General features: G+C 35.2%; 1 protein-coding gene across 1 annotated transcript; it reads left to right on the top strand.

Moving 5' to 3' along the window:
* The first annotated feature begins 12,964 nt into the window (after window positions 1-12,964).
* LOC120079829 (26S proteasome non-ATPase regulatory subunit 10) lies at window positions 12,965-26,250 on the top strand. The gene is made up of 6 exons (XM_039034244.1): window positions 12,965-13,259; window positions 13,402-13,534; window positions 22,437-22,561; window positions 22,723-22,869; window positions 23,829-24,008; window positions 25,815-26,250. The coding sequence occupies exons 1-5, from the start codon at window positions 13,068-13,070 to the stop codon at window positions 23,961-23,963; spliced, it is 732 nt and encodes a 243-aa protein (XP_038890172.1). The 5' UTR covers window positions 12,965-13,067; the 3' UTR covers window positions 23,964-24,008; window positions 25,815-26,250.
* Window positions 26,251-26,511: the final 261 nt, after the last annotated feature.

Consider the following 26,511-nt stretch of genomic DNA (forward strand, 5'->3'; position numbering starts at 1 on the left):
TGAATAAGAGGAAATTTTTCATTGTAAAATCAAATATGTGATATATTGATTTCAACTCTCACGTTCCTAGAAAGTTCACACCGTGAGATTCATACGACGCTTCGTCTCACCCTCGGAGTGACCTCCATTCGGAAAGTGTTTGTATGGATCAAGATCAAGGTGAATGGGGGAAGTAGTTCATAGTAAGTGGGTGAAAGAAATGTCAACGTATCTTGCGGTCTCTTCCATTGGTTTGGACCGTGAGATTCCTATGTTGCGCCTACTGGTTAGCTTTAGGCGACCCTTGCTAGTCGTTTAAAGACGGTTGTCCCCTCAGGGGGTTGTAACATAGGATTCATAACAACTCAAACTCAAAAAATGGATAGGATTTCTTTGATCCATTCCCAACTTTGACTTTCTAATTCGGTAACATCATTGGGGCCGACCTCTAAAGTCTGAAAATAGAGGATTACACTTATAGAATTACTAAGTGTTAATAATTTATGACCGAAAACGGTAACTAAATGACTATAGGAATAAGAGTTATTCTGAAGATAGTATTTAGTCAAAAAAAATCTTGTTTTAGTGAAGAAGTATTTGACTACCCCTCGGTAACACTTATTCTAACTCACTATAGTATCATTGCAAACAAATAATGATTATGGATACATTATTAATTTTTACTAAAAATTTGATTTGGATTTAGTTGCAATTTACTAATAAGATTTTGTTTAAAATTTTAGCATGTCAAATTCTTCTATAATACTTGCTTCCGCTTTAGTTAATGGGAATAACAATTCAACATGCAAATTACTAGCAAATGATGATTCAAAACAAGTTTTAATAGAAGAATGTTCTTTATCTCCCATCTCATCTAAAGTTTTGAACTATATAGATGAGATTGCGAAAATTGAACAACAGAGTAAATACGATTTACTTGTCATTGAAACATGCTTAGTGGAATACGATAAAAAGACTTGGATAATAGATTCAGATGTTGCTAATCATATTTGTACTTTCTCTCAGGAAACAAGTTCATGCAGACAATTAACAGAAGGCGAAACAACCTTTAAAGTAGGGACTGGTGAGGTTGTTTCAGCTAAAGTAGTGGGAGATATGAAATTATTTATAGGAGATAAATAAATTTTACTTAAAAATGTTTATTACATTCCTTCTATGAAAAGGAATTTAATATCTATCTCATGTTTACTAGAACAAAATTACAAAGTTTCTTTTGAAAATAATGTAGTGTTCATTAGATCAAAAGATATCAAAATTTATTCTGCAAAACTAGAAAATAACTTGTACATGTTAAAACCGACTGAGGTAAAACTCGTTTTGAACATAGAGATGTTTAAAACAACTGAGACTCAAAATAAGAAAAGGAAAGTTTTTCCAAATTCCTATTTTTGGCACTTGAGACTTGGTCACATAAATCTCAACAGGATTGAGAGATTGGTTAAGAATGGTCATCTAACTCAATTAGAAGACAGTTCATTACCGCCATGTGAATCTTGTCTTAAGGGTAAAATGACTAAAAGATCTTTTTCTAGAAAAGGTCTTAGAGCCAAAGAACCCTTGGAGCTGGTACATTCAGACATTTGTGGTCCGATGAATGTTAAAGCTAGAGGAGGGTATGAATATTTCACCAGCTTCGTTGATGATTATTTAAGGTATGGTCATATTTACCTAATGATCATAAGTCCGAAACACTTCAAAAGTTTAAGGAATATAAGGCTGAGGTTGAGAACCAATTAGGTAAAAAACTTTGAACACTTCGATCAGATCGATATGATGAGTATATGGACTTAAAATTCTAGGACTATTTGATAAAATACAGAATCCAATCTCAATTCACAGCACCTGGCACACCACAAAAAAATGGTGTGGCAGAAAGGAGAAATAGGACCTTGTTAGACATGGTTCGTTCTATGATAAGTTATGCTAAGTTGCCAAGTTCTTTTTGGGGACATGTAGTTAAGACTACGATGTATATTTTGAACATGGTTCTTGATAACGAGCAGAAATGCACGTTATCATAGAGCTAAGTTATTAAACAATGTTGGATTGCGTTGATAAAATATGTTAAATTGCGTCCATTAAGCATAAATTCTGTAATATTGCGGTCCCATGCGTTCAGTGCATTAGAACAATTGATTTTTGTGTTTTTGTGCAGAATATACGTTAACGCAATGCAAGATTGCGATCATAGGAAATCACCGGTCGAGGCAACTTCACTGCAAGACTTTACATTGATCGTGCTCGCAAACATTTGTCCAAGAAGGATCGCCGCAACTTGGTCAGCACAACATGGTGGGCACATCTGGGTGAAAGGCCAATTAAGAGTAATGGGACAAAAAGCTGATGACAGTCGGATCCAAATTAAGTTGACAGCCGATAATGATCACAAAGTACATTCAGCTTTATCGGTGATAATCATCCGGCACATCAGTCAAGAATTAAAGCTATCCCATCTGTACAACCAGGAGAGAGAAGCCGCCTTTCAACATGGATGCTCTATAAATACCAAGTGCATTCGGTTAATCGATTGATCAGTTAACAAGTTCATCGCACATTTTGTTCATAGTTTTCTTCCATTTTTAAGGCGAAGAAAGAGAAAAGTGGTGGCACCAGAGATCGCCCAGGGCAACTTGAGAGAGAACCTTGGGGCTTAAGGGCAGAGAGTGGGCCGACTCTCCCGAGAGCGAGAATATCTTTAATGCACGAGTAGAAATAGTGTAAACGTCTGGTAGCAAGAAATTGCTACCAGGCTCTTTACTTTACTTGCATTGTTACTTGTATTTCATCTTCATATTTATTCAATGGAAGTTCTATTTCTACATCTGCTCACTCTCTTAATACGCATGAGTAGCTAAACTAGTTGAATGGGTTGAGAAGAACTAAGCTAACATGACCTAGGAAGTTCATTACTTGCGATTGTCTTGTTTTATGCTGTGCAAAATACCTTTTAGAGTTACTCGAGAGAGAGTCTAAAGAAAGAACCTAATGTCTCGAGAGAGCTAGATTAGAATCTGGACTCGAAAGAGTAAGATTAGGCTTGCATAAACAAGAGATAGGGACTTAGAGATAATCTCTGTTTGTCAACTTGCATCACATGCATCCTAGGAATAGGAATGATATTATGTGGTCGCATATTTGTGTGGATGTCATCTTGTCATCGCATGAATAGGAATAGAAGTTTATGTGTAAACCCTGTAGACTTATCACATATTTATCACATGCGTTCTAGCCTTAGAAGTCGTGGTATTCGCACCGAGAGGTGGTTTACTGTTGTATGCATGTTGCATGATCACAAGTATGAACGCATTTTAGGGAGTGTTAGCCGAAACCTTTCTCAACCCGTTCATCGCATATTCATCGCATTTCCCGTTTACCAACTCTTTTCAAACTCTGCTGCATTTTATTTATTTTTATCAACGCAATCAACAACCAAACACTTTATTTATTTTCCCGGTTACCGCAAAGTTTTCATAAAAAATTATCAACGTAAACTATTTTCACAAGTCCCAGTGTTCAACCCTGGACTTACCAGGAAACTCAGGGAAATTCACACTTGAATTCCACTGGGGAAATTTGAGTACACAATGCAATCCCATTAACGCATATCATCCATATTTCCACTTAATAAAATTTTGCATCAGTTTCCTCGAAAAGTGTTTCAAAAACACCTTACGAGTAATGGAGAGGACGTAAAGGTAGTTTACATCACTTCAGGATTTGAGGATGCCCAACACATGTATTGGTGCAAAATCTTAAGAAGTAGGAATGTCGTTAAAAGGTATGCCTATTTGTAGGTTACCTAAAAAGACAAAAGGTGGTTTCTTTTATGATCCTTAGAAAGATAAGATATTTGTATCGATAAATGCAACTTTCCTAGAGGAAGACCACATTAAAAATTATCAACCTCATAGTAGGCTAGTAATTGATGAAATGACCAGAGAAACGACAAATGCATCAATAAGAGTTGTTGATCGAGCAAGTCCACTAACAAGAGTTGTTGATGAAACTGATACTTCACCTCCTTTTCAAAAATTGAGAGTGCCTCGATGTTATGGGAGGGTTGTGCAACAGCTTGACCGGTACATGGGTTTAACTAAAACTCAAGTCATCAGATGATGGCTTAGAAGATCCATTGACTTTTAAACAAGCAATGGAAGATGTGGATAAGGACCAGTGGATTAAAGTCATAGACCTTGAAATGGAGTCTATGAACTTCAATTCAGTCTGGGATCTTGTAAATCAACCAGAATGGGTAAAACCCATTGGTTGCAATTGGATCTACAAGAGATAACGAGACCAAATTGGTAAGGTCAGACCTACAAGGCTAGGCTTGTGGCAAAAGGGTTTACCCAAAGAGAGGGGGTAGACTATGAAGAAACATTCTCTCTAGTTACCATGATAAAGTCCATTAGAATACTCTTGTCCATAGTTGCATTGTATGATTATGAAATCTGGCAAATGGATGTCAAGACAGTCTTCTTAAATGCCTATCTTGAAGAAAGTATCTATATGTCTTAACAAGAAGGGTTTATAGAATAGGACCAAGAGCAAAAAGTTTGCAAGCTTAATAGATCAATTTATGGATTAAAACAAGCGTCTCGATCCTGGAATATGAGATTTGAAACTAAGATCAAATCTTATGGCTTTGAACAAAATGTTAACGAGCTTTGTGTTTACAAGAAAATTATCAACAAAACTGTTGTTTTTCTGGTTCTGTATGTTGATGATATTCTACTTATAGAAAACGAAGAAGAATTTCTAGCTGACGTCAAAAGATGGCTTGCTACGAAATTCCAAATGAAATATTTGGGAGAAGCACAATATGTTCTTGGGATCCCAATAGTTCGGAACCACAAGAACAGAACTTTAGCATTATCTCAGGCATCTTATATAGACAAGATGTTGTCTAGATATAAAATGCAAAAGTCCAAGAAATAAATGTTGGCTGATCTAAGGAACAAAGTCCTAAGACACCTCAAGAGGTTGAGGTTATGAAATGAATTCCATATGCATCAGCAGTAGGGAGTTTAATGCATGCCATGTTGTGTACTCGTCCCGACATATACTATGCAGTTGAAATTGTCAGCAAATTTCAGTCTAATCCAGGATATGATCATTGGATTGTCGTTAAAAACATACTTAACTATCTTCGGAGAACAAGGGATTATGTGCTCGTGTATGGAACTAAGGATTTGATCCTTACAGGATACACTGATTCTGACTTCAGACCGTATTGATTCAAGGAAATCAACTATGGGGTTAGTATTAACTCTAAATGGAGGAGTAGTAGGTGAAGAAGCATCAAACAAATTTGTATTGTTGACTCCATAATGGAAGCTGAGTATGTAACTGCAAGTGAAACAACAAAAGAAACAGTATAGCTCAGAAAGTTCCTGACTGATTTGGAAGTAGTTCCAAATATGCACCTGCCAATCACCCTATATTGTGATAACAGTGGAATGGTTGCAAACTCAAAGGAACCTAGAAGCCATAAGCGTGGAAAGCACATCGAGCGAAAGTACCATCTCATCAGAAGGATTGTACATAGAAGAGACGTGATCGTCACGCAGATAGCCTCACAAGACAACTTGGCTGATCCTTTTACAAAGGCCCTCTAGACTAAAGTGTTCGAGGGTCACCTAGTAGGACTAGGACTACGAGATACTTAGAACTAGGGCAAATAGGAGAAATAATGGGTATCTGATGCCCTTGTTTATTGTATTTATTCTCTTTGTTCTCTCAATAAACTCAACATTGTATATTCACTGAAGTTTTAGTCCAAGTGGACGTTTGTTGGGTTGTATGTCTTAAAACTCGTAGTTTGTAAAGTTAAAACATTTTCGATTATTAATAAAGGTTTTATTCAACATTTATTCGATAAAGTTGAATTACAATTGTAAAGACTAAATCCAATAAACTAAGATCCATGACTATTATATGAATACTTGAACTTTATGTGGAGACATAAAGATGGATCAAGTTTGAGTGAATAGCCAAAACGGTCAATAGTATACGAATAAGGTTGGGTGCCTTATTCTGGTAACATTATCGGATGCGACCCACTCTATAGTTATTACAATTTGTTGTAAGGTGCTACAAACGAAGTGATCCTAATTCGTTCATGTATTGATATGAGGAGTGGAGGTGTCCTATGCAATAAGTTTGTGTAAGGTCGGACCAAGAAATAAGTCACTCTTACTTTATAACGTTGTTTTTTATTTAAGACTGACTATTAAACATAAATGACCTAGGTAACTCGATCCTAATCCTGAGCTAACTATGAATTCCTATTTATTCAGGATTATCCTTAAATTTGCATAGGTGAGGGTTGGCTCAACAACGCTGGCTCAATAAGCCTCCCATTTTAGGGGTAAGACTAGGTAGATAGTTGGGGACATACGGTGCAAGATGGAATTCACGCTTACCTGATTTAAGGATAGGATAAAGGTTGTTCTTTTAAGTGCTGAATTCAGGTCTTGAACAAAGGGCCCCACCCTCTCATTGGTCCGAGAGGGATCCAGTTTAATGATTGGTCACAAACCAATTGTTTATTAGAGGATCAATAGAACTTAAGGTGCAAGATGTAATTTTGGGAGTAAAACAACATTTTGACCCAGCCGTGATTACGCACAATCTGTGAAGGATCGACTTACTGATTATGGTTAAATAAAGTGGACACAAATATATCTACAGTGAGGAGAATATTGATTAATTCGGTCTAAAGTGTTTTAGCCAATTAATCTAAAATCGTTGGAGCTCATGATTTGTAGGTCCATAAGGTCCCTCTACTAGCTTGTAAAACATGAACACCTTAGATTAGTAAATTAAGTGAAATTGAAATTACTTCAAATTGAATTTTCAATTTGAAATGTTCAAATTGAATTTAGGGTTTTCAATTTGAAATGTTCAAATTGCAATTAGGGTTTGAACAATTATATTCGGTATAATTAACATTTAATTTATAGAAATTAAACAAAATTGGAGAATTTATAATATTTGAGTATTGATTTAAATATTAACTACATGAATATGATTTATGTTTAAAATTAGGTGCTTAATTAATTTAATATTTGATATTAAATTATTATTTAATTAATTAAATTTGTTTAATTAATATCAATTTTCATTTTATTCAATTTTAGAAATTGAATTATTGTTTTTTTTTATTTTAGTTGATATTGAATTAATTAAAATTAAAGATAAAAAAATGGAAATTCAAGAGGTAGTGAATTTATCCACATTTTTATGAAGTAGGAGGTGGATTCCGCTTAGCTCTTACACCTAGCTCGCTTGTAATTTGAATTGGAGGTGGCATTGACTAAAATCTTCTTGACCTACATGAAGAAGGATGTTAAAACTCTTCAATTTTTGCTGATTGGAGAAGATGGTGCTGCTGGAAAATGTTTTTTGTAGTAGTGTTCTTCTTCTCCCTGAAACTCTTATAAAATCCCTTCACAATTCACTTTAATCTTGAGTTCCACCAGTCAAATTCAAGGCTGAGAATAGTAGAGAAGATCTCTTGGTAGTTCACTGTAGATTTGGAGCTGAAATTTCGTAAAGAGCAGCTTGGATTGGAGGAGTTTTTCAAAGGTATGGTTGTTTTGAAACCCTCTTCTGTGAAATATGGTTTTGCATGCTTTTAGAACTCAAATTAAATGTAATTAGAGTGGTTATTGATTTTGATTGCTTCCGTTGCATGTTTTCACATCCTATCAATTTAGGGCATCAACCCCAACATGAATATGATTAAAATATTAATTATTTGATTTAGAATCATATTATTAAATTTAATGTAAATATGATTTACATTAAATGTCATTGGTGAGAGAAAGGAAACTATAAGTTATATTATATTTGATACAATATAGAAACAATAGGTTATATGTTATATTTGATATAACATATAATTTAATATATATATATATATAGATCTGTTCTGTGAAAATTCAAATATCTTCCTCCTTCTAAAATCTTCTCTTTTTCAAAATAGTCAAAGTCCCATACTCTCCTGGATTCTCACCCAGAGAATACCAAGGTTATCTTCACGGTGGTGCCCATTTGGAGATCAAGGGATTTCAATTGAAAATTCGTTCTTCAAAGGTAAGGGTTCTAAACCTTACTTTAAATCTTCTATAATTTATTAATTGCATGTTGTATTAATTTTGTTCTCTTATTCTATAAAATTCTATTATGTAAAATTTTGAAAATTTTGAACGATCCGCTTCCGCTCATAGTTCCTTTACAAGGTTCCTTCAAGGCTAATGTTGAAGGTAAATTTTGGCTCGATAGAACAAAGCTAAAAATCAAGATAAGATAAGATTTGAACTAGCTTGTTTGTGATTTGAAAAATTTAGTATCCTAATCCTAGGAGAGTTAAGTTAAACACTAGGTCAAATTCGTTATAAATACATTCTTATGAGTTCATATGAGGTAATTTAAATTTCTGACTTCTTCTCCATTATAGAATTCTCATCTCTAACTTTGGTATCAAACCCCTTTTTCTTTATTTTGCAGGCTTCCTCTTTCCTAAATTACAAATTTACAGTTGCTGTCACTTGAAGGTCATGTATGTTTTTCCCTGTCCAAAATTTGACATAAATACATATGGTTACTAAAGAACTTACTATGTTAATTTCTTGAAATACATATAACTATTAAAGAACTTACTTTGAAATTTACTAAACAAAAATACTTATCTGTAATTCATTAAGGAATCTAAAAAAAATAGCATGTTTAGCTAACTTTTTTGGGACAAAAAAGAACCAAAGCAATTATAAAAATCATGTAACAAAGGAAACATTCATATTGATGGCCTCGGAGACCCAAGGATGATCCTCAAGCCAAATTTCGTTTCACAAATAGTTGCGAGCGTGAGTGGCAAGAGTGTGTGCAATACTATTAGAGACTCTGGAGATGTGTCGAAAGTCTTTAATAATCCTTTGCATTTGTTTGTCAACCATACAAAAAAAAAAGGAATTTATCAGGGAAATGAGTTGAGAGAGGAAGAAAAGATCAACTAAGACGTTTTTTTATAGAAAAAATCATGCTTATCTCTTATTCTGAGCCTTTTAAATCAAAAAATAGACTTTAAGAAAAATAGAGTTGAGTGGGGAAGAGAAACAAATCAAGAGAAGACAATCTTTTGAAAAAAGAAGTAGGGAAGATGACTCCTTATATAATTGCAAGAGTTAGTAATGTAGCAAAACTATTAAAATTCCGAAACTTTTGAAAACTCTAAAATAAATATAATTAAATGTAAAGTCATAAATTATAGAGTATTTTTTATAAGTAAATAGATAAAGACTTTTTATATTCTACATTCTTCACATTTTATTACACTAGTAATTAATCACGTGCGATGTGTCACGATCATACTTCTCCAACCTGCGACATCATGATTCACATGCGATCATGATAAGCCTTAAGGAAAACTCAAGTCCCAATTCACTTTTTGCTCGACTCTTTGAAGCTTCGTCGAACCTTAGGTGAGGCTCCTTCATCCTCAACCGAATTGAACTCATGCTGAATTGAACTTCATTCGGCTATACACATCGTCCATACGTGTATTTCCCTTCATGTGCGACTCTCACTGACTTGCCTCTCCTCTAGGCCAAGTTTTGAGGCTCGACCTTGCCCATATAAGAGGTTAAGGTCATCACAATACAACATTGCATATCTCTTCATCATCTCGGTTCCCAACAACACGTTCCCAATACTTTTACATCCTCCGAAACTTCACTGGGATGAGTTCGGACCCTACTTCAGTGGCTATCGGGCTTCTACTGACTTAATGGTCATCTACCGAGCTTGCTTATCAGGATAACTCAAACAAGTATCAGACCAACTGAAAACAATCGATTCCCACTGATGCTTCAGGATGTCAGCCCGAGTGTCAGGGTGTCATCGACTTTCTCTCTCCTGCTCGGACACGTTTATCGAGAACCATCGTCGACCAACCCATGGGCAACTATCCAACTCGAAACTTCTCGAACACCCATCCATCCGAACATATCGAGACTGAACCCTTTCGAGTCCTTGTCGAATAAAACAACATACCGGGTGCTACATCCAACCTCTGGCCCATAGGAAGGGGCACAATGCTGGCACACGTCCGACATTGTCCATGCCTCCCCCTATAGTGCATTCTAGACATTTGCCTCTTTGCCACCCATGCATGTGGAATGTGATGAACGATCACTCACCAATATAGAGTGCCCGTCTGAACTTCGATTGATTTGAAATTCGACGTGCTTGCATATCTTATCAATATGCATCTAATTCTAGAGTCACTCGTCCAACTCGCTATGGAACCCCACCTGCCGAGGTCATGGCCCGGGGCCCCATCTGGCCCCCACTAAGCTTGTCACTAACAACACTGATGACATGGTTGCTTGTCTTTCTACTTAATGTTCAACATGACATGCTTGCCCAACTTATGTTGATGTATTGGATGATGCAGTGTCCTCTTTGGTCGCATCATGACACTTCTCTTGGCCCTCTGTCTTTGCCAGATGTGTTAAGACTCATGTGTGTCACTACTCTATCTACACAATTGGATTTACAATCTACTATCTCAATTAGATTGTGACACAATGCACGTCGCGTGACAACTAAAATATTATTGTTTTTTAATTTTAATCTTGTTAATTTATTTTTTCAAAAAAAAAAATTATTGACTACAAAATTGACTAAAAATATCATTTTTTTTACAATTATTTACCTTAAAAATGTTACACTTTATAATTATTTAAGTTTATATGCAGCTTGGTATGCAAACTTCTTTTACTCCAATTAATGAATCCTAATTTTATAATTCACATTATAGTTTAATTTGTATATATAATATGTCTAAACAATGCACGGGGAAGCTTAAAGAAATCTCCTCCACAAGTAACCAAGCAAACAACACCTGTTATTAAAAATCACACATATAATTAAAAATGATAAATTTTTAAGAATAACTATAAGGATATAAAAGGTTTAAAGATTTTGTTGTTTTTGTAAAAATAGTTTTTGCAGGTTTTATATGTTAAAATCATACCATTTTTTTAAAACAACCAAATCTTGTGATTATTAAAGATTTGTTTACCAACAAATTTGATATTGGGTTATTTAAAATGTAAATGAGATACTTCATTTATAATATAATTATTAAAGTAAAACAATGAATGGATTTTTCTTTTAATAATTATTATGCCAATTTTAATGATTGGAAAAAACTTGATTTTTATTTTTAAAAGCATATAAAGCCATTGCAATTAAATTAAAAAAAAAATAAAAACATATAAATTCATTGCATTTACATAGAAATTTAAAGAATAAAAATAAGATAAAACAAACATGGAGATCGTCTTATCCATGAAACCATGGAAAGAGAAAAAGAAAATGTGTGCTACCCACTTAAAATCTAAAAACAAACATAAGTTCATCATTCTTTTTTTTAAAATAAATAAATAAATAAATAATCAATCAACGTAAAAAAAGAAGGAAAAAACTAATCGTTTAACCAAGAAAATGTCAAGCGATTGGAACCCATACAATGACACGATGTTCCTTGTGAAAATCTGTTTAAAAAAGTGCAAAATATCAATCAAAACATGTAAAAATAGTAGTATTCATCAAAATATTTTGGAGTAGTAGTGGATTACCACTTAAATCTCTAATAAGTGAACAAAATATTTTTCCTTTAATCCCTAAATCAAATCCCTACAAAGTCCAAAAACCCAAAATGCAAACACCAATTAAACATTAAAAAATAAAAACTAACCGTTAATCATGAAAATGTAAGATGATTGAATTTACTGGCATGATGCCCCTTATAGAAAACAATTAAGACGATGATGATTACTCTTTGGAGATCACCACCACATCCTAAAGAAGGATGGAAATGAAGTTTCTTCATATTTTTTTATAGAATTTTTTAGGCTTAGGGTAGAAGATATTTGAAGAGGATCTCATTTCTCTTCCAATAAGCTCCTCCTTATATTATGATGATTCGTGAGATACGTTTATTTATTGATGGGTGTCTTATCAAATTAAAAACGTTTGAAACGAAGGGTTATATATAAGGACAAAATGGTTATTAAAAAAATGCAAGAACAAAAAAGGAACAAGAAAATTCACCCCTTTTTGCCCTATTTATATATAGTATAGATTTAGTTATAATTAATAATTAGAAACATTTTTTATTTATAAAACAGCTCAAATAAAAAATAAGAATAAAAATGAAAAAAAAAAACTTAAACAAAAATGATGCAACCAAGTTGGGATAGCATGAGGTAGCTTTTACAAGTGTATTTAGCTCAAAGAGTTAGGAAGTAGATTTGGGAACCCCATCCCTTATTTGACTCATAGGAGTTTGTAGGTCCCAGGCACAATAGTTCATAATTTCTCGAGATTTTATAACTCCTTATAGCTCACTATCTCATTCTTTGCCCAAACATTCCTAAATTAAGTTATATTTGTATTCAAATGACAAAATTACTATCAAATTATTTAATAAGGAAAAAAGGTTATAATAAAAGAACATAATTGAAACAAAAAATTATAGGAGCTGTTTGGGGCCAACATGAGATGCTATATCTCCACATCTTATATCATCTCAATGTTTGGAGCCCATTATCCTATTTGATTTTAACTATTTGATTTTAATGGTTTGTGGCCCCATTTTCGGAACGTGTCTCGTATCTCATCACAATATTTCTTCCATGTATAGTATATCATTTCAGTGCTTGAACATACTCGATCAGAACTCCTTAAACATCAAAACTATCTAGACATCAGAACTCCTCACATTTTATATTATCTCAGTGTCCCAAACAGCCCCTATATGATTGATATAGATTACTTTGGAAATAGGTAGACAAATGATTATAAAACACAAACCAAATATTTGGAAACTACATAAATTAAAAGGAAATAATTTTTTTTTTTTTTTTTTTAAAAAAAACCCTTTAAGACGGTGAAATTGTATTCAAGTGTAGCAAGTGTAGAACGACGCTTCATTTCGGCGGTTCGCTTCAGACTTGAGAGGTTTTTATCCAACAACCTTCAAGTTCTTAAAATCCATGGATATGGAAATCGATACCTCCAAAGATGTTCGTCTAATCAAAGACGAAGATCTTTTCAAAGCCGCAGAGACCGGCGATTCTTCCGCTTTCACTGCCCTCGAACCACAGCAGCTATCTCAATCTCTCTCCCTAAGAAATGAGGATGACCGCTCTCTTCTCCATGTTGCCGTCTCTTCAGGCCACGCCGATGTTAGTCATTACCTAACTTTTCTTTGAGCTAGAGAATTTCGAATCGAAAAGACCTTCTCCCATGGCTTCTCTATTGTTTTTGGCATTGTTCTTTCTTGTTATTTAAAAAAGACTTATCATCTTGTCAATTTTAATGCATCAGGTGGTAAAGATACTGGCTACTGCTGATCAGTCTAGAAAGTTAATTAACTGTGCCGATGAGGAAGGTTGGGCACCGATTCATTCTGCTGCTAGCATTGGGAGGTCTGATATTTTAGATATCTTGTTGAGCGGAGGTTAGTGAATTCTTAAATTGTCTGATTTTTTGTTCTTCTGCTTTCTTTTGTGATGATTTGAGTTGCCTAGATTATGAACAAAGCTAAGTTGTTTAGCATAGGGATGAATCTTACTTTAGACTCTGCAGTGTTGACTGTCGACGACGGTTGATTAGAAGTTATTAAAAGAGAACCTTGAAGAGCATCACTCTCACCTTCTATCTTCAAGATGCCCATGTAATTTGTTAAGATTTTCACGTGATCAAATGTTATCTTTTTTATTCTTCTCTTGTTATTATTAGTTTCTTGGGGGTTGATAAAGAGTGACTCTCACCTTCTAATTTGAACTTAAACCTTAAATGGATAATGAAATGAGACAACGCGGGAATTAATGTTTGGAGGATCCTAGTATCATAGAAAGACCTCTTTTGGAGTCAGCATTGTAGACGATATTTAAGGCTATCTAGTCCTAGTTTCTAATTTTTCACATTGGGGACAAGGTGCTTTCGGAATGGACTAATTTTAGGTCTTCAATAGTGAAAGTTTATTAGAGGAGGGGTTGAAAGGGAAATATATCCTTTTAAGTTGGTGTGAGGGTGAGAAATCTTGTGTGCTAGTGTAAAGGCAGAATAGAGGACCCTCTTGCACTGGCCTTGTTGATTCTTGTATGGTGCCGTAGTAGCCTTTTGTTTGTTATAAAATAAAGAATGAAGAATGAGAGTGTTAGGTCCCCAATTGTGTATTTCTATACTAGAAAAGGTAAAAAGGTAAAGTATGAGAACGTTAGTTAGAATGAGGACTTGCTTTTCCTTTTTAGGGCCAATAGGCAGGAGGAGGAAAGGATATTGGTTACCTTGGCATTTGTAGAGCATTTTTGGGTGAGATTTTCTCTCAAATTAATTGAGCTTTGTATGGTGGTGTTGTTTCTTTATTCTCTACATGTACATAAATGTTCTTAGACACCTATCATATTGGTATCAAAGCATGTTATCCTAAGAAAGGGGAACAAGATGATGCAATAGCAATTGGAAGCCAAGAAGTAGCTGAGTTAGATAAAGGAGAAGCTCCTAAAGATTTTGTGTATGGAATGTTTAATAGAGCACATGCCCCAAAACATTGAGAAAAATTTCATATCCTTCAGAAAAAATTAGAGAACTATTAGGGCCTTGAGTTTGGGAAAAGGAAAACAAAAAGCAGCGACAAAGGCCGTGGTTGAGGATTCGTTGCCAAAGAAATCTTCACTTGATGATAGTGAAAGAACAATAATGGAAAAGGTTTAACGAAGTGGGTGAAGCCTTGAAAAGTTGGAGGAGCAATCAAACAAGCATAAAGGTAAAGCTCAGATTGCCAATCTTGGTTGCCTCCATAACCTCATTTGCTCAATTTTCTCAGAAGATGTTCACCATGGTTGGCTATTTAGAGTCGAAAGGTATTTTGACATCCATAAACTCATTGAATTTGAGAAATTTATCATTTTTATGATAGGTTTTGAATGCAAAGCTCTCAACTAGTATTGGTGGACACATAACCACCAACCATTAACAGGGTGGTAGGATTTGAGACCTGATTGTTCAAGCAATTTTGTCCTTTCCAAGAGGGAATGTTATGCGAAAGATTTCTGATAGTGAAGTAGATGGACACAATGGCCAAATATTGTGAGGAGTTTGAGAGGTTGTGGGTGCCTTGAACATCGTTGATGAAGAAGTCTTGGAGGGCACATTCAAAAAAGGATCGGACCCTGTGATTAGGTAGTAAATAAATAAGCTTGTTGGGTTGGGGAAGGTTATAGAGGCAGCCCAAATTGTTGAAGATAGGTTCCAACAGTGTTTTGAAAGGGGCTCTCCCTAGGTGCAAGTCACATATGTGGCACCTTGCCTTGAAGAAGCGAGGCACATGGAAGAAGGTGCGGCAAAGGCGTGAACCTTCCTTGAAGCGCATAGCGCGCTTTTTTGGGCTTTTTAGGCCATATTTAGGGAAAAAAATAACTATTTTACATTTGAAAGTAGAAACACAAGATATACTGCGTTTTAGGGTTATTATTAAAAATATTTATACAATTTTTGAACCTAATGCAGCGTAAGATTGCTTTAACATAAAGAAAAACACACAAACCTTTGGCATTCTTATCTCTTCGATTACTATTTCTTCTTCAAAAGATAGAGACATACTAACGACATTTCCATTTGGCCATCCTAGTGTTTTAAAAGTCGCGGCCAGGCGCGCGCCTAGGCACAAGGTGCAACACTGGCGCCTCGCCTTGGAAAGGCAAGGCGCACGAGGGAAGGTGCGCGCTTCTGGCGCCTTCATGAAGCGTTGAAGCGCGCTTAGGCACGCTTATGCCTTTTTTTTTTTTTTTAATATTACTTAAAAACGTTTTAATATAATATATTAATATATATATATATATATATATATATATATTATATATATATATATATATAATTTAAAAACCTAATTGACATCACGTACAAATGACGGCTGCACAAAAAAATCAAATCTTATTAGACGGTTGCTTCTTCTTCACGGTTCCAATAATTCGGTAAGCCTTTTATCTTCTTCTTTCTTCACGAAATTTTCTTCTTCTGCCTCCTCCATTCACGATTTCTTTTAAAAAAAAAAAAAAAAACAAAAACTTCTCTTCTCTTCACTTCTCCTTTTCTTCTTCATCTTCTTTTTGATCTTTCACTCTCATTCACGGTGGTTTCTTCAAAAGAAAAAAAAAAATCAGAACTTCTCTCCTCTTCTTCATTCACGATTTCTTCAAAAAAAAAAAAAAAAAAAAACCAGACTCTCTTCTTCTTCTTCTCCTTCATGGTTTCATCAAAAAAAAAAAAAAAAAAAAAAAAATCAGAACTGTCTCTACTTCTCCCCTCTTCTTCATTCACAGTTTCTTCAAAAAAAAAAAAAAATCAGATGGACTCTTCTTCTTCCTTCGTTCACGGTCTTTTCAAAAAATAATAAAAAAAAAAAAATTCAGAACTGTCCCTTCTCTTCCAAACTTTATTTACTTTCTTCTTCTTCTTCAAATCAAAGTCCCCAAAAAATAGAGAGTGTGACATGTCCAGTTCTGTTTTTTCTTCAAAAAACAGAGTTCTGTTTTTCTTAAAAAAAAAAAAAGGAAGTGTGACGTACGTGCCAGTGTCCAGCCCTGTTTTTCTTTAAAAAAAGAAAACAAAGTCCTGTTTTTTTTTGCTGCCAGCCACCATTACTTTGCTACCACATTGGAATCTTTGTTTTGTCATAAAAAAACAAAGAAAGGCTTCCAAACAGAGAAGAAAACTCTACAAAACAGCAGCCATCATCAAAATTCTGGTACGTCTTGGTTCCCAAATCCCAAATCCTAACTTTTGTGATCAATTTTTTAAGATAGTTACTAATCAAGTTAAGTTTCTAATAATTAGATGGCTAAGGACGGTATAAGAAAGGATCCGGCATGGAATATGCAAAATTGCAAAATGATCAAGATTTTAATACATTAGTGTGTGGATTTTGTTCAAAAGTAACAAAAGGAGGAGTTTTTAGAATGAAACAACACCTTGTTGGTGGTTATAGAAATGCCATGGCATGTAAAAAATGTCTGGATCACGTGAAGGAAGAGATTAAAGAATATGTCTAAGAAAAAGGAGATTAAAGATCAAAGAAATTTGATTGTAGACATTGATGTGGAAAACTATGGTATTGAGGACGAGGACGAAGATGAAGTGTGCATAAGTAATTCAAATAAAAGAGTGGCACTAGCTTCAAAGAAGCCAAGACAAAAGGGTCCAATGGATGCATATTTTACACCAAACCCAGAAGATGTGGTGCAAAATGGAAAGAATGACAACGGAAAGGGAAAATAGACTACAATGAATGAGGCATACAAAAAGGAAATGAGGGGGCACATCATCCAAAGAATTGCTCGATGGTTTTATGATACGAGAATACCTCTCAATGCCTGCAATTATGAAAGCTTTGCCCTTATGATTGAAGCAATTGAGCAATTTGGTCTTGGATTGAAACCACCATTGTATCATGAGTTGAGAGTACCGTGTTTGAAAAAAGAATTAGAAGCCAAAAATGAGTTGATGAAGAACCACAAGGCAAAGTGGGCCAAGGTTGGATGTACTATTATGGCTGATGGATGGACAGATAGAAGAAATAGGTCATTAATTAACTTTTTAGTTAATAGTCCTAAAGGCACCATGTTTATTAAGTCTATTGATGCTTCATCTTATGTGAAGGATGGAAAGAAAATGTTTGAGTTACTCGACAATTTTGTAGAACACATTGAAAAAGCCAATGTCACACAAGTTGTTACAGATAATGCCTCAGCAAATGTTATGGCAGGTAAGAATGCAAAGTACTAACACTTTCTTAAATTTGTTAGTCTTACCTTACGCTTGTTCTTACACATTTAAGAAGCCTAAATATGTTCTTATTTTACTTTATTAATACTTAATAGGGAGATTGTTAAAAGCAAAACAACCACAATTAATTTGTACCTGAACCAGATGCAGGGTCTGATTCATGGACCGGAGCTAGCTGTTCAACAGGTGGCGTCCCTTCCTTTCTAAGATTCTTCCTATAGTAGGTTATCCATGGAATCTGGTTGGTAGGGAGGACAGGACAGGATTTTTCAGAACTAGGAGAAGGAATCGAGGCGGATTCCCCTAAATGGATATCATAGGAGGACCAGTTAGGCTCTTCACTCAAGCTCCTCCCCCTGAAGATGACTAACGGAGAAGAAGGGCTGATCTTCAATGAAAGTAATGTCCATGGAGATAAAATACTTACGAGAGGATGGATGATAGCATTTATACCCACGTTGGTGGAGAGGGTACCCAACAAAAATACATTTCTGAGCACGAGGGGTGAATTTTGTGCGATTTGGGCCATGGGAGTGGACAAATGCGACATAGCCGAAGACACGGAGGGGTACATCAGAAATCAAGCGATTAGTCGGATAGGATTCTTTGAATAGGTCCAAGGGATTTGTCATGTGACTGTCGTCGCCTACTGTTCGGGGGCCTGCCATGTAGCTTCCAACATTGGTCCTTCGTATGCCATGGCTTCTTGCAATGCTCACAAACAGGTGTGGGCTTTTTATCACCATCGGCACTGGAAGCCTTTGTAACAAAGGCTGATGCATCAGTGGAAACAACCACAGGATTGTTCATAGCATGTGACCGATCCTCTTCCAGTCAAACCTCTGAACAAACTTCTCTAAGAGGAGTAGGTCGTTGACCCAATATGTGACTCTGAACACTGTCAAATTTTGGGTTCAATCTGGCCAAAAACACATATACCCGATCTGCCTCTTCAAGTTTCAAGTACTGGGCCCCATCTTGTGCGCAGTTCCAGACAACCTCTTGGTAAAGGTCCATCTCTTGCCAATACACTGATAATTTATTAAAGTAGGAAGTAACATCCATGATCTCTTGTTTGCACTCATGGACCTGTTTGTGTAACGTGTACAGTCGAGATGCGTTCTATCGCTTTGAGTACAGATCCCTAGCTGCCTCCCAGATATCTCTAGCAGTTGCTGCATACAGTAAGGATCGGCCAATCTGTGGCTCCATACTATTGATGAGGACAAAACATAATAGAGAATTCTCCCCTTTCCAGATTCTTTCTTGAGGATCACCTGGGATAGGTTTTGGAATTTCTCCTGTCAGATACCCGAATTTGTGCCTTCCTTCTAGGGCCATTCTGATCGACTAGGACCAGGAGAAATAATTCTGGCCATTCAGTTTTTCTCCTACCAGAAATCCTACAGAATTTTCCATTGAGCCAGTTAAGTAAGATGTATTGGGCAAAATAGAGAACAAGTTTACCGGATTCTCTGAATAAACTGGTTGAACTGGTTGGGGATTTGCACCAAACATCGTATCCAAATTTGAAATATGTTGTTGCAGATAAGCCAACCGTTGTCTCACATCGTCTGGGTAATGGACCGAACTACAAGCGGCTGGAAACGGGGCCGCCACTGTTCGGCTGGACGGACGTCGCCGGCTGGGAGGTCGTCGACATATATGAAGATCCCAGCCGGCTGGATTGCTTGAGGTGGCCGCCGGTTTGTCGCTGGTCGAACACTCCTAGGGCAGAAAAAGAATGGACCAGATCTGCAAAAGTCGTCGTAACCGGATTTGCACTGGTCTTGTTCGGCGCTACTCCTTGTAGAACGGACGGACTCATCGTGGAAGAGGAGGCCAGCGCGAAACAAACCGGCGAGGAAGTCTGCGCAAGTCTGGAGGGCTGCGATGGTGCGGGACCTGTCTGTCCTTCGAGGGTTTGCCCGGGTTCAGCGCGGACGTACCCGATCGTGACCGGATCTATCTGACCTTTGCGAGTTTGGCTGGATTCTGCATGGAGAAGCCCGATCGGCACTTCTGTTGGGTGAGGCCGCTCCCACTAACGGCGACTCTCCGTCGACTGCAACTGGACGGCAGAAAGTAACTTCGGTAAGGCTGCTTGAAAACACTCCTTCACAGCTGCTCGAATAGCAGTTTTCATGTCAAAACTCGAAGATCCATCAGCAGAAGATGACTGTGGATGGTTCTCTTCCATAACGGTTAGGGTTTCGTCCCCAAGCTCTGATACCATGATGAAATATAAGAAAAGAGAGACCAACACACAGTTTACGTGGAAACCCTAGAATAGGGAGAAAAACCACGATACAGATCTTTTTCTTATTTTTTTAATTGATACACTGAATACAAGAGAACAGGGTGAATAAATAGATAGTAGAGAGCCTTAGGGTAGAAGACAATTACAATAATAACCCTAGGGAAAAAACCCTACTTTCAACCGCTTCTAATTCTTTTTCCAAATACGAAACTCTCAACTCATGATACGATGGTGGTTTCAATCTAGGATTGAATTGGCCTATTACTTCAATCACAAGGGAAAAACTTTCATAATTGGAGCCATTTAGAGGTATTCCAACATCATAATACTATTGAGCAAATTCTTTAGATGGTGTGCTCACTCATTTCCTTTTTTTAGACTGCATTCATCGTTATTTTTTTTCCCTTTTCTTTGTCATCTTTCGATTTTGAACTGCAGTTCTTAGGTTTAGTGTAAAATATGCATCAATTGGACCCTTTTGTCTTGACTTGTTTGAACTTGGTGTCATTCGTTTATTTGAATTACATACACAAAGTTCATCTTCATCCTCGTCCTCAGTACCATAGTCTTTCACATCAATGTCCATGATCAAATTTCTTTGTTCATTAATCTTCTTTTTCTTGAACATATACTCTTTAATTTCTTCATTCACGTGATTCAGATATTTTCTACCGGCCATGACATGTCTATAACCATCAATAAGGTGTTGTTTCATTCTATAGATGCCTCCTTTAGTTATTTTTTAACAAAACCCATACACTAATGTAGTTACATCTTGGTCATTTTACAATCGATTGCCAAATCTTTTTTTAAACTGTACTCAGCTGTATATGTTATGCAAATTGCTAGTAACAATTATTAGAAACTTGGACTAATTGAATAAGAAACTGAGGATCGTGATAAACTAGATCGGAGAGTTGGCGGCCAAATATGGATGGCAAAAATGTTGATGCTGGTTTTGAAGATTCTTCTCTGTTTTTTGAAGAAAAAACAGAACTAGAAGGTTGCAATTTATTTATTTATTTAATTTTTTTAATAATAATGAGATGGTTGAAACTGTCGGAGCAAATGAAGCTGAAGAAGACGGAGTTATGGAAGACCAGTGAAGAAGAAGACTACACTTCTACACAGTTGGCTGGGTTATTGTTCACTCCCCACATGTATTGTCTTTTGGATATATTCGGTGCCTATGCTGCAACATAGTCATCCTAAGCATTTCCTCCATTACTTTCTTGTTCTTGTCTCTATTATTCTCTACAAACCTTTTAGCGGCCGGAGTTGGTCGTCAGAGGTGGTCGTTGGATTTGGTGAGGTGGTTGCTGGCGGCAACCGTCAGAGTTTGTTGTTGGAGTAGGTTTGTCGGAAGTGGTCGGCGAAGGGTGGTGGTAACGGGCGGCAGTCATGGTGGAAGTGAGATAGAGGACTAGTGAGGGTATTTTGGTAATTTTATGTATTATATGTTAAAAGATAGAAAATAGAGAACACTAAATTTATGTGGAAAACCCTAAAACAAGGAGAAAAAACCACGATAGAGAGTCTCTTTTATTATTTTTAACACAATGAAAGTTACAATAGAAGTTATATTTATAGGCTCTAGCAAGCCCTAAAATAAAAAAGGAAATAAATCTAGGGTAAAATAAAATACTAAAATACCCTTGGGTTATAAATTATCAACAAAGCTCCTTATTTCCAACATTATACAAACTAGGGAGCCATTAAACACTCTGAAATCATTTTTCTAAAATTGATTTCAAGTGTTTTGCTCAAACCAACTTATTTCATGGTTATTTTTTCAAAAACTATTTTGATGCTGTGAGTGGTTGTCAAATACTCCTACTTTTTCCAAAATGACTTTTTCAAAATTAAACACTTGAAAAGTTAAACCAAACACACTCTTAACTTCTTTTCATTTGTCTAGTTTGATTGAGGTTTGTATTTATTATAATTCTATTACTTTTATTGTAATTCTTTTACTTTTTTTCTAACTAGTGAGTCTTTTTTATTCTCTTTAATTTGTGTCAGTTTCTTATTATTACTGTCATTCAAGAAAATATTTCCATGTGACTGTCGCACTAAAACTATTTAACTATAAGATGCATGAGAAATAACGTTAAAGGTGAACTTAAAAAGGAAAAAAAAAAAAAAAAAAAAAAAAAAAGATCAAAAGATGCTTTTGATGGTTCCATAAATTCTTTAACAAACTCACTGCATCATGTTTTCATGATATATCGTGTTTGTGATGAACACAATTTGTATACTTCTTGAGATTTCTTTCATGCACATGTTTCAGAACATCATTTTTTTTATATAACAGGAGCCAATGTAAATGTGAAAAATGATGGTGGTCGCACTGCTCTTCATTACGCTTCGAGTAAAGGATGGTTGAAGATTGCTGAAACTCTTATCTCACATGGTGCCAAAATTAATACAAAAGACAAGGCTTGTCACCTCAAATATAATATTTTAAATTGCTTAAGTTTTATTTCAATTCAATATCTAGTTGGCTAGTACAGCTAGAGTTGAAAACACTTATTATGACGTACTCGTGCATCATCTGATCAATATTGTTCATGGGCGATGATGAATTGAACACTAATTAGGTTGGTTGCACACCATTGCATCGAGCAGCTAGCATTGGGAACTCAGAATTATGTGAGCTTCTGATTGAGGAAGGAGCAGAAGTTGATGCTACTGATAAAGCTGGCCAAACACCTCTTATGAACGCAGTAATTTGCCAAAACAAAGAGGTTATTTTGGTTTGGATGTTTTTTTTCTTCTTCTTTTCAACACTTATGTTGTTAGTTTTGGCTTAGGGCCCATTTGGATTGACTTAAGAAAAAGATGTTTTTAAAAAGACTCATTTTTATTTAAACACTTTTTATTAATACCATTTAAAATACACTTCAAAAGCTATTTTGAGTAGTTGCCAAACACTCTAATTTTTTCTAGAATGACATATTTTTTAAATTTAACACTTGAAATAAGTTTGTTTCTATCATCTGTTCCACCACGTTCGTTGTATATGACATCTTCGTCTGGCTGAATATGGCATTGTCAATTGATGATTAATGAGGCATTAATTCTAGTTTTTTTTTATAGAAGTGGTGCCAACCTTCTTGATCATTCCTCCTGCTGTCATTTTATTCCACGATCTTTGAGTGGCAATCTCCCTTTTCAATTTCTAGTAATTGTGAATTTTGAGTAATGTTTCTCTCGTCCTTCCTTTGATTTTTTTAACTTTCTGGTTAAGGCATATGCTCTCGACTTAGAGGTCAAAGGATCAAGTCTCCCATTCCCACTTGTTGTCGAACTCAAAATTTTCTACAGAAGTGGCGTTTTTGGTTGTGCTTGCTGCTGAAAAGGGGAGACAATTAGTTTGAGGCTTTGACTTGATTGTTATCTGTTATAATAAATAAGTTTTTAAAGCCATGTATTGGTGCTGTGGGGAAAATATGTTATGCAGCAATTCCCTCATATTGTCTTCCTTTATTCTTGTTTTTGTTTAAAGTTAAATAAATTACAGATTTCGTCTTTGTTTCCCCCTAAAAAGAATTACACATTTCATCCTTTGTAAATGTTTCTATATTGAGTCTCTGATTGTTAAAAAAGTGAAATTACTTCTTTAAACTTTGGGCTATGTTTAGTTATAGTTTTCGCCATTAGCATTAGTTTGATTAAATGTAGATATTCTTGATGTGTCTGACAGGTTTCTCTTCTTCTAATAAGACATGGAGCTGACGTGGATGTGGAAGACAAGGAAGGTTTCACTGTTCTTGGTAGAGCTTCAAATGAATTTAGGCCTGCACTGATTGATGCTGCCAAAACAATGCTTGAAGAATGATCTTTAAAGCTCCCAAAGATCAAGAGCATGGTTCACACCGTTCAGGTAAAAACGTTTTCAGATCGGATTCGAGAACCAAAACCACTCTTTTTTCTTTTTCTTTTCTTTTTCGTTTTCCCCCTTTTTTTCTTTGAAACATGCTATTAAATGTGCATGACGTAGTGAATGGGGGATCATCAAATCTGGTGCAATTCTCATTAGAAAGATGCAGGGATTGAAGGAAGTTTTTTTCGAGTTTCATGATATAGTTGTGCTCTCTCGATTTAAAGCTAGGTTTATAAGTTGAAAAATATTTCGATGAGTTTATATTATGTGGTTCACTGGATTTACCACTAGATTGATAAGATTAGAGATTTGATCATCTAATTTTTATATCAAATTTATGATGCTTTATTCAGGTTGGTTGGTTATTGTAGTTAGATTATTGATCAAAATTGAATTTAAATTGACGTGTTGATTTAAGGAATATATATTTTTTTTAAAGAATTTGATAGAGTTTGTCATGCACCTAAAATTTTATAGATTTAAGATTAAATCACAAACTTGGTTTTTGAATTTCGAAGATGGTATATCTAACCAGTTATTTAATTTTTAAATCTGTTTTATCGGTCAAAATTTGTAATGTTCTGTGTGATTGGTCTGAAAACTCTAATTTTGAAAAATAACCCCCAAAAAAGAAGGGAAAAAAAAAAGATCTAATGAATTATGACCAATGTGAAGTTGTGATGAATTTTAGTTGCTACTTCTCTTTTCTTTATCTATCCCATATTGGTAAGCAAATATTGTATGATTTCAAGTATAGATATCAAAATCCATATTTTTTCATTAATTAAAGAGTTTGGCATGTTGAGTTGAACTCATGTCTGTGGAGTTTATAAATCTGTGTTTTGAGTGTTTGAGGTGTTAAGTTCATATGTCAGAGGTATTTGGTATTGTTCATATATATATATATATAAATAAGTATATAAGTACTATATTTTTATGATGATTATTTTTGGAAAAATTGTATTGGGTAAAAAAATAAATTAGTATATTTATAATTGTAGCACAATTTTTTAGGTTTGCAAATATGTCAAAAGAGAAAAAAATCACTTTTCCTTTTTAATACTTCAATTTTACCCCTTCAGTTTCCTGCTTTACATTTTTTCCCTCGCACGTCATTCACTTTCAATTTTTCATCAAATTTCATCTTTCAATTGTCTCTCATGTGCTGCCTTGAGCCTTCATCACATCTTCACAGGTATTATTTTTACTTTTGGGGAATTTGTATGGACGATCTATTTTTTGGATCTAAAATGTCAAAAAACTTTTTTTTCCCAAAATAATGTCAATTGACCCTCTATTGACATCGTCATATCAGATTACATAAATTGCCTTCACAAGTGTCTCACGTTATAAATCTCACTCTCGACTGGTCAAACAATCTTGCTCTCACTTTGAATTCTCTGGTTTGATGTGATTGTTCGTTAGTGTACAAATTATTTGATAATTTTCATGACTAAAATCTCAAATCAATAATACCTAAACACAATGGTGATTTCTTTAAACTCTAAACTCTATTTGAACGGTGATTTCGAACAAAGATTTTCAAGATGGGACTTTTTTAGAATGGAATAGGTTTCTAGAAGGGTGTTCCATTATTTATTTTTGTTGTGTTATTTCTGGAAAGGTAAAAATTGAGCATTATTTTGTATTGGGAGAGTGAGAGTGAGAGTGGTAAAGTAAGAGCGAGAGATCATTGGGGTTTCAGTTTTGAGAGATTTAAATCGAAGATGGGAGCGAGAGAGAGAGAGCAAGAGTACACTTCAATTGCATGTACAACTTAATGACGAATGTTTTTTTGCTTTGTAGGATGATAGAAAAGTGTCTACTTATTCGATATGGAGGTGATTGGGATGAGAATGAAACTTCGTATATTGGAGGTGAGCTGACAGGAATCATTATTTCTGTTACATTGAAGTATGAAGAACTTAAATATCACATTTAGAGGGTTGCAAATGTCAGTTATTCAGAGTTTGATATTATGATGAGAGTTAAATATAAGCTTGAATACGAAGTCCTTTCACAATACATAAGGAACAATGATGATGTTCGTTTCCTTCTTTTCCGATAAGAGTTAAGTAGGCTTCAGTTATTTGTAATGCTAAAATTGAATAATGATGAAAATATTAGAATGTAGTTCGAAAATGTGAGTTATGATGATACGAATGTGGACAGACAATACGAGAAATTATATGAGTTTCGTTGGGAAGAGGATGATATTTCATTGTCTACCAACATTGTACCATCAACATTATCACTAGACAACGGTTACCTTAATCCAGCAGGATTGAATTCAATGAATTATGGTGATGCAAAATTGGGTAGTACTTCATTGTCGGTAATGAGAGATCATTTAGATTAGATTATATGGATTGTGGTCATCCAGAGCAACGTGGTTGTGGATGATAATGAGCAATCAATAAGATTGAATGAAATGGATTGTGATCATGAAGATGTGCGTTGTTCTACAATGGCTTCAGTGGTTCCACCATTTGTGTTTTCAAGT

Source organism: Benincasa hispida, chromosome 6 (assembly GCF_009727055.1).
Source record: "Benincasa hispida cultivar B227 chromosome 6, ASM972705v1, whole genome shotgun sequence".
Classification (NCBI taxonomy): Eukaryota; Viridiplantae; Streptophyta; class Magnoliopsida; order Cucurbitales; family Cucurbitaceae; genus Benincasa; species Benincasa hispida.